A 12,150-nucleotide genomic window follows, 5' to 3' on the forward strand; every position below is an offset into this window, starting at 1 on the left:
GGACGGGATTAGTTATACGGCTGGAGAGTATATAATATATAATATGAGGAATATACAGGGATATAACGGGTTATAAAGACGGGATTAGTGATGCGGCGGAGAGTATATAATATATAATATGAGGAATATACAGAGATATAACGGGTTATAAGGACGGGATTAGTTATACGGGGGAGAGTGTATAATATATAATATGAGGAATATACAGGATATAACGGGTTATAAGGACGGGATTAGTTATACGGAGGGAGAGTATATAATATGAGGAATATACAGGGATATAACGGGTTATAAGGACGGGATTAGTTATACGCCCGGAGAGTGTATAATATATAATATGAGGAATATACAGGATATAACGGGTTATAAGGACGGGATTAGTTATACGGGGGGAGAGTATATAATATATAATATGAGGAATATACAGGGATATAATTGGTTATAAGGACGGGATTAGTTATACGGCCGGAGAGTGTATAATATATAATATGAGGAATATACAGGGATATAACGGGTTATAAGGACGGGATTAGTTATACGGCCGGAGAGTATATAAAATATAATATGAGGAATATACAGGGATATAACGGGTTATAAGGACGGGATTAGTTATACGGCCGGAGAGTATATAAAATATAATATGAGGAATATACAGGGATATAACGGGTTATAAGGACGGGATTAGTTATACGGCCGGAGAGTATATAATATATAATATGAGGAATATACAGGGATATAACGGGTTATAAGGACGGGATTAGTTATACGTCCGGAGAGTATATAATATATGATATGAGGAATATACAGGGATATAACGGGTTATAAGGACAGGATTAGTTATACGGCCGGAGAGTATATAATACCGTATTGGCTCGGATATAGGCCGTCCCCGTATATAGGCCGCACCCTAAAAGTTTGGTGCTTTTTAAAACAAAAAGTTTTTTCTTTAAAAAAGCACCAAAAAACATGCTGCCACTCTGTCCTCTCCCCCTCCCCGAGATATGCTGCCACTCTGTCCTCCCCCCTCCTCGAGATACGCTGCCACTCTGTCCTCCCCCCCTCGAGATACGCTGCCACTCTGTCCTCCCCCCCCTCGAGATACGCTGCCACTCTGTCCCCCCCCCCCTCGAGACACGCTGCCACTCTGTCCTCCCCGCGATATGCTGCCACTCTGTCCCCCCCCCCTCGACTTACCAGAGCAGACTCCCGGGTGTCTTACGGGGCCGGAGGGGGACATCTATGCACAGCGTGTATACAACTCCCGGTGCCGGCACTCAGCGGAAGTGCTGGCACCGGAAGTTGTATACGCGTATTGCGTAGATGTCTTCCGCCGGCCCTGCAAGACACCCGGGAGTCTGCCCTGGTAAGTCGGGGGGTTAGAATGCATCGTGCGCGCGTTCACCGGCAACGGCGCATCGCCGCTGCCGGTGAACGTCCGTGCGATGCGCTTAGACAACCTCCCGTGCCGGTACTCCCCCCCGTGGGAAGTGCTGGCACGGGAGGCTGTCTGAGCGTATCAGACAGTAGGATACAGGTCCCCTGCACCGCTGCGGGGGATCTGTATCCTAACCCCGCTGCCTGCCCGGCGCCCGGGACATGCAGTCGGGCGCTAGACCCCGAATATAGGCCGCACCCCTACTTTAAAGACTTAAAGTGGGGGAAAAAAGTGCGGCCTATATTCAGGCCAATACGGTATATAATATGAGGAATATACAGGATATAACGGGTTATAAGGACGGGATTAGTTATACGGGGGAGAGTATATAATATATAATATGAGGAATATACAGGATATAACGGGTTATAAGGACGGGATTAGTTATACGGCCGGAGAGTATATAATATATAATATGAGGAATATACAGGATATAACGGGTTATAAGGACGGGATTAGTTATACAGGGGAGAGTATATAATATATAATATGAGGAATATACAGGGATATAACGGGTTATAAGGATGGGATTAGTTATACGGCCGGAGAGTATATAATATATAATATGAGGAATATACAGGATATAACGGGTTATAAGGACGGGATTAGTTATACGGCCGGAGAGTATATAATATATAATATGAGGAATATACAGGGATATAACGGGTTATAAGGATGGGATTAGTTATACGGCCGGAGAGTATATAATATATAATATGAGGAATATACAGGATATAACGGGTTATAAGGACGGGATTAGTTATACGGGGGAGAGTATATAATATATAATATGAGGAATATACAGGGATATAACGGGTTATAAGGACGGGATTAGTTATACGGCCGGAGAGTATATAATATATAATATGAGGAATATACAGGATAAAACGGGTTATAAGGACGGGATTAGTTATACGGGGGGAGAGTATATAATATATATTATGAGGAATATACAGGATATAACGGGCTATAAGGACGGGATTAGTTATACGGCGGGAGAGTATATAATATATAATATGAGGAATATACAGGATATAACGGGTTATAAGGACCGGATTAGTTATACGGCCGGAGAGTATATAATATATAATATGAGGAATATACAGGATATAACGGGTTATAAGGACGGGGTTTGTTATACGGGGGGAGAGTATATAATATATAATATGAGGAATATACAGGGATATAACGGGATATAAGTATGGGATTAGTTATACAGCCGGAGAGTATATAATATATAATATGAGGAATATACAGGATATAACGGGTTATAAGGACGGGATTAGTTATACGGCCGGAGAGTATATAATATATAATATGAGGAATATACAGGGATATAACGGGTTATAAGGACGGGATTAGTTATACGGCCGGAGAGTATATAATATATAATATGAGGAATATACAGGGATATAACGGGTTATAAGGACGGGATTAGTTATACGGGGGGAGAGTATATAATATATAATATGAGGAATATACAGGATATAACGGGTTATAAGGACAGGATTAGTTATACGGCCGTAGAGTATATAATATATAATATGAGGAATATACAGGGATATAACGGGTTATAAGGACGGGATTAGTTATATGGCCGGAGAGTATATAAAATATAATATGAGGAATATACAGGGATATAACGGGTTATAAGGACGGGATTAGTTATACGGCTGGAGAGTATATAATATATAATATGAGAAATATACAGGGAAATAACGGGTTATAAGGACGGGGTTAGTTATACGGCCGGAGAGTATATAATATATAATATGAGGAATATACAGGATATAACGGGTTATAAGGACGGGATTAGTTATGCGGCCGGAGAGTATATAATATATAATATGAGGAATATACAGGGATATAACGGGTTATAAGGACGGGATTAGTTATACGGGGAGAGTATATAATATATAATATGAGGAATATACAGGATATAACGGGTTATAAGGACAGGATTAGTTATACGGCCGGAGAGTATATGATATATAATATGAGGAATATACAGGATATAACGGGTTATAAGGACGGGATTGACATCATACCATATAACATGTATGGGGCATCAGTGACATCACCCACCCCTGTGGGGGGCAGGATGTTGTGTGATAGTGCCACAATCTCTGGCCATGGCTGGTACCTGGCTGGCTCCCGGGGGCCTCTGGTCTTTGGGTCCAGTATTTCACTGCCTGGCTGGTTTTACCTACCTAAAAGTAATGAACGGGGCGGAAAAAGGGGTTCCCAACTTCTACTGGCTGTAACAAAGTCCTGTTTTACCAGAAATTATTTAAAACATAATTGGTACAAAAAGTATCACATTTACAATAACTCAAATAAACAATTAAAGCTACATAGCCCAGGCAGGAGCAGTTAACAATTTATTTCCTGGTATTCTGCGCCCCCCGGTGGCTAAAAGCAGCTATTGGAGTTTCTGAGAATTATCAAAATGCCTCCTTGTGTTTTTTTCGTTTATTAAAAACTGCCCCGGTGCCCGCTGCCCAGTCCGGGAAATCCGGGCAACTATTTGGGGCCACATTCCCCAGAAACAAAATCTAACACTAGAGGCTCAGAGGCTGAGATGAAATGGAAGAAAGTTTTACTTTACTGAGGGTGGTAGATAAGTGGAACGGCCTCCCAGCAGAAGTGGTAGAGGGTAATACAGTGATAATAAACATGCATGGGATAGACATACGGCTCCTGAATCTAAGACAAGACCAACAACTGATTAAGGTTTGAGTCGTTACAGCAGGAGAAGCGGGCGACTAGACGGGGGCCCGGCAGGGGCCGATCTGCCGGGGGATTCCGGGTTTCTATAGGCTGTCGGCTGCCGCGTGATAACGTGATTTCGGGGTCCGTATCTGAGACGCGTCGGGGTAACTGCACTCTGTGGTGTAATCCCTGCCTCGCTGTCTCTTCTCGTTGCTCAAGCAGTTGGGTTTCCTCTCCCTGAGAGTCCGTGGTTTCCGGGGGCCGCGCGAGACGTCGCCCCGTCTGAGCATCTCTCTGGGTGACAAACAGACTGGCGGCTGCAAGACGGGCAGATCCCCGGGCTGCCAATCCCTGCAATGACTCCAATCTACACCTGCCTACTGCTGCTCAGCTTTCTAGGTAAGTGCCCCGCGGAGCTGTCACATGGACAGTGTCCGGGAGGGGGTTAGGGGGGTAGGACAGGGGACTTGGCCCAGGGCCACCATGAAAAGCATGTTCCGCATATAACAACCAGGGAGTCTGGAGTAACATGGGCTTTAGGCAGCATTTGCCACCTGACTGTATCCTTTCTGTGCTCCTTTCATGGACTTTCTATGCAGTTTATTTTGGCAAATATGTGTTGGACAGGACTGGATTGTGTGATTCGAGCATTGTTGTCCTTTACCCCCGTCGGCTATATCTTCTGACACCGTATTATCGGGTCTCCCCTGGGCTAAATGGTGCCAACTGTCCCGTATTACAGGCACAGTCTGGGGGTTAAACATACAATAAGCGTGTGTTTCTCTGTCACAGAGGCGTCCCTCGCCCAGCGAGAGGTGGAGGTCCAGCGGGGGCCTCTGTTCCGCACCGTGGGCTCCCACATCACCATCTGGTGCACGGTGCGCGGCTACCAGGGCCCCCCCCAGCAGCACTTCCGCTGGTCCATCTACCTGCCTTCTGCCCCCGAGCGCGAGGTCCAGATGGTGAGCACAGAAGACGCGTCTTTCTCCTACGCCATCTACAGCCAGCGCGTGCGCGGCGGAGACATCTACGTGGAGAGAGCGTCCGGAGACCGCGCCGTCCTGCACATCCGCCAGCTGCAGGAGCGAGACTCCGGGGAGTACGAGTGCCACACTCCCAACACCGACCCCACCTACCACGGGAGCTACAGCGCCAAGGTCAACCTGACAGGTGAGAGGCGCGCGGGGGGGGGAGGTCGGAGGGGTCTCCCCCGTGTCCGCACACTCACTCACCCAATAAACCTCTGCCCCGGAGCGCCTCGGGGTTCTCGCTTTAGATCCAGTGCTGCAGACAACTTTGTTGTATTTGCCCCTGGGGGCATCTGCTGCCTCCCGGGAATGGCGCGGCGTCTCCTCTCCCGTGGGGTAACCCGTACTTGTTTGTTCCTCCAGTCATTCCGGACACCTTGAGGGTCACGATGGCCGCTCAGAAGCTGCTGAAGAGCGAAGGCGACCCGATGGCTCTGACGTGCTTCGTGTCCAGGGAGTCCGCGCAGCACACTCACCTCTCCGTCACGTGGCTGCTCGAGAACCACATCGCCGTGGAAACCCAGATACTGACCTTAACTCGAGACTTCGTGCTCACAGCCGGCCCCGGGTACTCCGAACGCTTTGCCTCTGGAGACCTGCGGCTGGACAAACTCAACGCCACGTCCTACAGACTGTCCACGGCGGCCCTTCGGGTGACAGATGGCGGAAACGTGTCCTGCCGGGCGTCTGAGTGGATCCAGGACCCCGCGGACATATGGACAGAGATCATGGCGAAGCAGTCAGAGAAATCCAGCGTGGGGGTCTCTGCTCGGGAGGGTAAGTGTCGGGGGGGGTGACAGACCACCAACGTCTGTAAGTCATGCGGGGTAATGTCTCTTGGTGGTCTAGGCGGCTGCCTGCACGGTGGGGCTTTTGGTCCGTATCTGCTTCTTTTTGGTTCTTTTTCCCGGAATGTATCCGTCTTGAACCTTTTTTTTGTATATTTATCCCATTTCCAGGAGGTGGTTTTGTGGCTACGCTGAGAGCCGACGGCGGGGACCTCATCCCCGGGAAGCCCCTGGAGGTTTTTTGCTCCATCAGCAGCCGAGAGGCATCCGGGCGCCGATACCACGTCGAGTGGTTACTCAATAATAGCAGGCTTGGGACGTGGTATCCATCGGGGGTCTTCTCCTTCGAGGGGCAGCATGGTGGCCGGGGAGCACAGGGAGAGCTGGTTTTGGGGAGGAGGAGTCAGGACACTTGGTATTTGAGGATTAGCCGAGTGCGAGTGGAGGACGGAGGCTCATACTCGTGTGTCGTGTCCGAGGAGGAAAGCGGAGGCTCGGGAACGCAGAGGACCCAAACATCTAACGCCGAGTCCGTAACCGTGACAGAAATAGGTGAAGCGCATCTACTCAATGTACCCCAGCAGGGGCATCTGGGCATGATACCCGCCACTACACGGACATAATACACGCCCACTGGGGCAAGTAGGTGGGGAGCAAAGGGTCACAAAGAACTGGGTATAATACCCAGGCTTAGCATGGCCCCCGGGGCAAGTGGGCCGTACATTAATGCCGTGTATAATGAGGATTATCTTTTACCATCAGACCAGGGGGTGGAGAGAAGTGGCTCAGAGAGGGGCCCATGGGAAGAAAGAGGGGCATCAGGGGAGGAGAGAAGTGAATCGGGGGAGGAAAGAGGGGCATCAGGGGAGGAGAGAAGTGAATCGGGGGAGGAAAGAGGGGCTTCAGGGATTTGGGAGTGGGACTGGCCAGACTAAACACGGACACTCGGGAGGGATGCACCTACAACATATATAATATGAATATTTTCTTGAGGTGGGATATCTGTAACCGGACCTCCATTTCTCTCCATTTAGAGAATCTGTGAGACGTGGGGGCTTCTTACGGTTTTTAGGGGCAGATTATCTGGGTCTGCGGGCCTCGCGTATTCCTAAAATAATCAGGGAATTGATTTCCGCCATCTTGTGTCTGCAGGCCCCTCCCTGGGCGTGGCTCTCAGTGTCCGGGCGCCAGGCGTTGCAGTGGGCGGAGCCGTTGGTCTGATCTGTGCCGCGTCAGCCCAATACAGTTTGGCAAACAGAACCCTCCTGTGGGCCTGGGACTTCTGCCCCGGCTCGGGCCCCTGCGGGCAGTTCCTGGAGGTGGTTCGTATGTCTCCGAACGGCGACTTGTCTTGGGGGGACTCGCTGCCCGGCTTCCAGGGGAAGGCCCAGCTTTCTGTGTCTGGGAAAAGGTCGACGCTGAGTCTCCACCGTGTGCAGAGAGGCCAGTCCGGGTCGTACCGCTGCAGGGTCCGGACGGAGGAGACCACCAAAGCGTCAGCCGCCTCCAACAACGTAATGATACAAGTGTCACTGCCAGGTGGGTGCACGGAACCCCCTGTCTCAGCCCCAGCAGGGGCATAAATGGGACAAGTATACGATGGCAGTCAGGTCAGGACCCTACGTCAAATGCGCAATGAGCAACTGCTCCATGTATGTTTAAATCCCCTCACTGGAGTGGCCTCTACCACTTCTGCTGGGAGGCTGTTCCACTCATCTACCCCTCTCGGTAAAATAGAACTTCCTTCCATCCCACGTCAGCCTCTGACGCTTTAGTGGACGTGAGCCCTCTGCGTGCGTACAGAAGCCCATCTCCGCCATTTAGCTGCTCTCTCCCCCTCTATTAATGGGGGTTTTCACAGAATTAGAGTAGTGACGCGAAGCTTCCAACCGGCAGAGACCACACGCCTCAGACACAGGAAGGAAGGGTCTGCGGTCAGACAGAGCAGCGTGCAAATCATGCAGAACACGGAACATCACACGGGATACGTGCTGAACATATGACCTACATTTAAAGATATATGGGGTCTCCTGTGACCGGGGGGCTTACCGCGGACGTATACCCCAGGGCTGCCATTAGAGTACTTTATTTAATGGGGCCACCTGCCCCCAGCATTACCGCCTCTCAGGCTCCATTACAGCCCCAGTCATTGCCCCCAGGGGCCGTGCAGGGGTTAATGCACGATCCGGAAGGCAGATTAGGACGGGGGGGACACAGGCACGGCGTGAAGCGCGTGTGATATTACACATGAATGCCCTCCGGTAATGTTCCGGGGGGGGGTAATTGCGATTGGAATAAAGCCCCCATGTCTCCCGACTCTTCTCTTTCTTCCCCAGGCAGCCAACTGAAAGTTGACGGGACGTCCAGAGTTCTGTCGCTGAGTAACGGTGACGAGCAGATAAGTGTGAGCTGCCGCATCAGCGCCCGGACCCCTCATACCTTCCTCAACGTCACTTGGCTCTTCCGCCCAGTGGCGGCTCCCTCCCCACGGGAGATCCTGAGGGTCAGCCAAGACGGGGTGTCCACGCTGCTGGCCCCCACTCAGGACTCGCGATTCCTTAGTGAGCGAGTGTCCTCAGACACCTTCATCCTGAGGATCCTGAGACCGGATCTCAGCCAGCTTGGGTCATACCACTGTGTGGTCGGAGAGTGTCTGCGGGGGGAGGCTGGAGATTGGATCCCACTGGAGGAGAAGACGTCTGGGCACACAACCTTGGAATTCAGGAGATCGGGTAATGGGGCATATGCACAGGGGGTTAACCGGAAAAGTAGGGCCCGCACAATGCACCATTGGAGGGGGCAAAACTGTTAATATATGGGGTAAATATCTGAAGACGGGGTAAATCTGTTGATTCTCTTTTTATGGCCGTATTAATTCAATTCAATTAATTCTCCACACAGAGAAAAACCTCAACATCCCCAAAACCAACAGCAGCGTGGAGGTGGTGGAGGGGCAGGATGTGGTGCTGCGTTGCCCCCTGGGGGTGGTTCCGAACTCCGTGGCCCTCTACTCCGTGTCCTGGTATTATCAGGACTCCGCACCCCATCCCGCCAGACTTCTATTCCACGCCGGCTGGGACGGGGTGACCCGCTACGAGGGGTCACAGGCAGAACGGCTGCGCCTCCTGACCGCCAGCCGGGGCAATTACAGCCTGATCCTCCACGGTGTGGGGCAGAACGACTCCGGGACCTACCACTGCCGTGCAGAGGAGTGGAGGCAGCAGGCTGGAGGAGGAGGCCGGAGTCTGGAGGATTCTGACGTGTCCGGATACACGCGGCTCACGGTCACGGCTCCAGGTACCGAGTATCAACACCCAGCCCGGGGAAGAAGGGGTTAAATAAAGGGGGGTTAAAAGCTACGTTCTGCGATTTTATCAAATGTCTCCATCTCCGGCCTCGGAACCGGAACCCTGAGCACCGAGGGCCCCGCCGCTGTATCTAGAACATCCAGTTTGGGGCAGAATCTGTTTTTTTAGGGTAGTAGAGACGGAGGCGGACGGGAGGTCAGAGGAAAGGCGGTGGGAGGTCTCGCTAAAGACCGGGAACGGGAGCTCCTGCGTGCTCCGTGTCTCTCAGGCGCCCCGCGCTGTCTCACACGTGGTGCGCCGTGTTGGGGGTTCTATTCACTCTCTGTCGTTCTCTTCAGGGGATCATCTGAGTCTGAACTGCACAGCGTCGGCCCTCCTGGTTCCTGCCCCCCAGAGCCTTCTCCTGCCCTGCCAAGTGCTGTCCGTCTCTCGAACCGACTCCGCCCTCTCAGTGTCCTGGTGGAGGTCTGTGGCCCCCGGGGCCCAGGAAGAGCTGCTGTTCCGTGTCAGCCCTTGGGGTCAGTTTAAATACCCCAGTGAACGGGGGGCTCGGCTGCTTCAGTTTGAGAGGCCGTCCAAGCTCCACTTCCAGCTGAGGATCCTGCAGCCCGAGGAAGCGGACGGCGGGGTGTATCACTGCAGGGTTCTCGAGTGGGCGCCGGACGCCCGTGGAGTCTGGAACCCAGGAAAAGAGCGCAGGGCCGGGAACATCTCTGTCACCGTCCTGCCGGCAGGTACAGCGCCCACCACCTGAGAGTCCCCCCCCCCGGAAACCCCAAATTAGCAGGGAATAGTCAGGAGTCTAGAACATGCCCCTTCCCACCATGACGGCTGTACCTGGAACAGAGCTTTCACAGCACTCCAGCTGTACCTAGAACATAATGCTGATAATATTGTGGCTGTCGCTAGAGCACAGAACTTACAGTACTGTTGCAGTACCTAGAACATGTTTGTCTAGAACATTACTGTTATCGCTACAGTGCAATAAGAAGAGTTTTATCTCCTTGCGGGTGACTCTAGAACGTGCTATTCCATTGTCTGTCATGGCTTTACCTAGAACCTGTCACCACTGCCACTCACATTATTTATGACATATCTAGAACATGATTACATCTGATCTAGAACATTCACACGTATTCTTCTTTGTAAAGGCGGTGTGTCGGAGCCCCTGCTCTGCTCCCTGGTGGGGGTGGCCGTTCTCTGCGTCCTCCTGGTCTCTGCCCTCGTCTGGTTGTTCCTGAGACAGAGGAGGCTCCAGAACCATCGCTTACATCCCAGGACAGAAGCCGAGATCCCGATGAAGGACAGGGAATGATCGCCATATTACTGCCCTTCCAACCACCTCATCGCAAGCAGTGACGGCCTCCACCTCATCGCAAGCAGCGACGGCCTCCACCTCATCGCAAGCAGTGACGGCCTCCACTTCATCTCAAGCAGCGACGGCCTCCACCTCATCGCAAGCAGCGACGGCCTCCACCTCATCGCAAGCAGCGACGGCCTCCCCTCATCGCAAGCAGCGACGGCCTCCACCTCATCGTAAGCAGCGACGGCCTCCACCTCATCGTAAGCAGCGACAGCCTCCGCCTCATCGCAAGCAGCGACGGCCTCCGCCTCATCGCAAGCAGCGACGGCCTCCCCTCATCGCAAGCAGCGACGGCCTCCGCCTCATCCCAAGCAGCGACGGCCTCCCCTCATCGCAAGCAGTGACGGCCTCCCCTCATCGCAAGCAGTGACGGCCTCCCCTCATCGCAAGCAGTGACGGCCTCCCCTCATCGCAAGCAGCGACGGCCTCCGCCTCATTGCAAGCAGCGACGGCCTCCCCTCATCGCAAGCAGCGACGGCCTCCCCTCATCGCAAGCAGCGACGGCCTCCACCTCATCGCAAGCAGTGACGGCCATCGCCTCAACAAAAAAGACTTTATTCAATAGTGTGTTAAAGGGTTAAAATAAATTCAGCCCCCCCCACCCCATGTGTCGGACTTACCGGTCTGTGATCCCCCGCCGCCGGCGCCTCATACCTCATCAGAGCCACCAACTCTCACAACTCCCAGTCCCAGATACTCTGCTATAACGCCGGCCTTCACAGAGCTTCATGCAGGGGCCACGCCGGGTCATAATGTATAATTATGACTGGCCCCCTCTATAATGTATAGAAAAATCAGCGAGCCGGCCCCCTGTATAATGTATAGATAAATCAGTGACCGGCCCCCTGTATAATGTATAGATAAATCAGTGACCGGCCCCCTCTATAATGTATAGAAAAATCAGCGAGCCGGCCCCCTGTATAATGTATAGATAAATCAGTGACCGGCCCCCTGTATAATGTATAGATAAATCAGTGACCGGCCCCTGTATAATGTATAGATAAATCAGTGACCGGCCCCCTGTATAATGTATAGATAAATCAGTGACCGGCCCCCTGTATAATGTATAGATAAATCAGTGACCGGCCCCTGTATAATGTATAGAGAAATCAGTGAGCCGACCCCCTGTATAATGTATAGTTACATCAGTGACCGGCCCCCTGTATGATGTATAGATAAATCAGTGACCGCCCCCTGTATAATGTATAGATAAATCAGTGACCGGCCCCCTGTATAATGTATAGATAAATCAGTGACCGCCCCCCTGTATAATGTATAGATAAATCAGCGACCGGCCCCTGTATAATGTATAGATAAATCAGTGTCCGGCCCCTGTATAATGTATAGATAAATCAGCGGGCCGGCCCTCTGTATAATGTATAGATAAATCAGTGACCGGCCCCTGTATAATGTATAGATAAATCAGTGACTGGCCCCTGTATAATGTATAGATAAATCAGTCACTGGCCCCTGTATAATGTATAGATAAATCAGTGACCAGCCCCTGTATAATGTA

The 12,150-nt window shown here is 51.6% G+C and overlaps 1 protein-coding gene across 1 annotated transcript; it reads left to right on the forward strand.

Moving 5' to 3' along the window:
- The first annotated feature begins 4,863 nt into the window (after window positions 1-4,863).
- On the forward strand, window positions 4,864-10,796 carry LOC128475327 (immunoglobulin superfamily member 3-like). The gene is made up of 8 exons (XM_053457818.1): window positions 4,864-5,317; window positions 5,539-5,952; window positions 6,135-6,515; window positions 7,116-7,502; window positions 8,300-8,695; window positions 8,865-9,260; window positions 9,610-10,005; window positions 10,423-10,796. Exons 1-8 carry the CDS (start codon window positions 4,864-4,866, stop codon window positions 10,584-10,586), a joined length of 2,988 nt encoding a protein of 995 aa, XP_053313793.1. The 3' UTR covers window positions 10,587-10,796.
- Window positions 10,797-12,150: the final 1,354 nt, after the last annotated feature.

This window comes from Spea bombifrons, chromosome 2 (genome assembly GCF_027358695.1).
Source record: "Spea bombifrons isolate aSpeBom1 chromosome 2, aSpeBom1.2.pri, whole genome shotgun sequence".
NCBI classification, from domain to species: Eukaryota; Metazoa; Chordata; class Amphibia; order Anura; family Pelobatidae; genus Spea; species Spea bombifrons.

Bases quoted from the DNA above. Each gene is read 5' to 3' on its own strand.
- LOC128475327 (XM_053457818.1), top strand. From the start codon at position 4,864: ATGGTGCCAACTGTCCCGTATTACAGGCACAGTCTGGGGGTTAAACAT. The intron at 5,953-6,134 runs GTAAGTGTCGGG...TCCCATTTCCAG, and splicing joins GGGGGTCTCTGCTCGGGAGG to GAGGTGGTTTTGTGGCTACG. The intron at 9,261-9,609 runs GTACCGAGTATC...CGTTCTCTTCAG, and splicing joins GCTCACGGTCACGGCTCCAG to GGGATCATCTGAGTCTGAAC.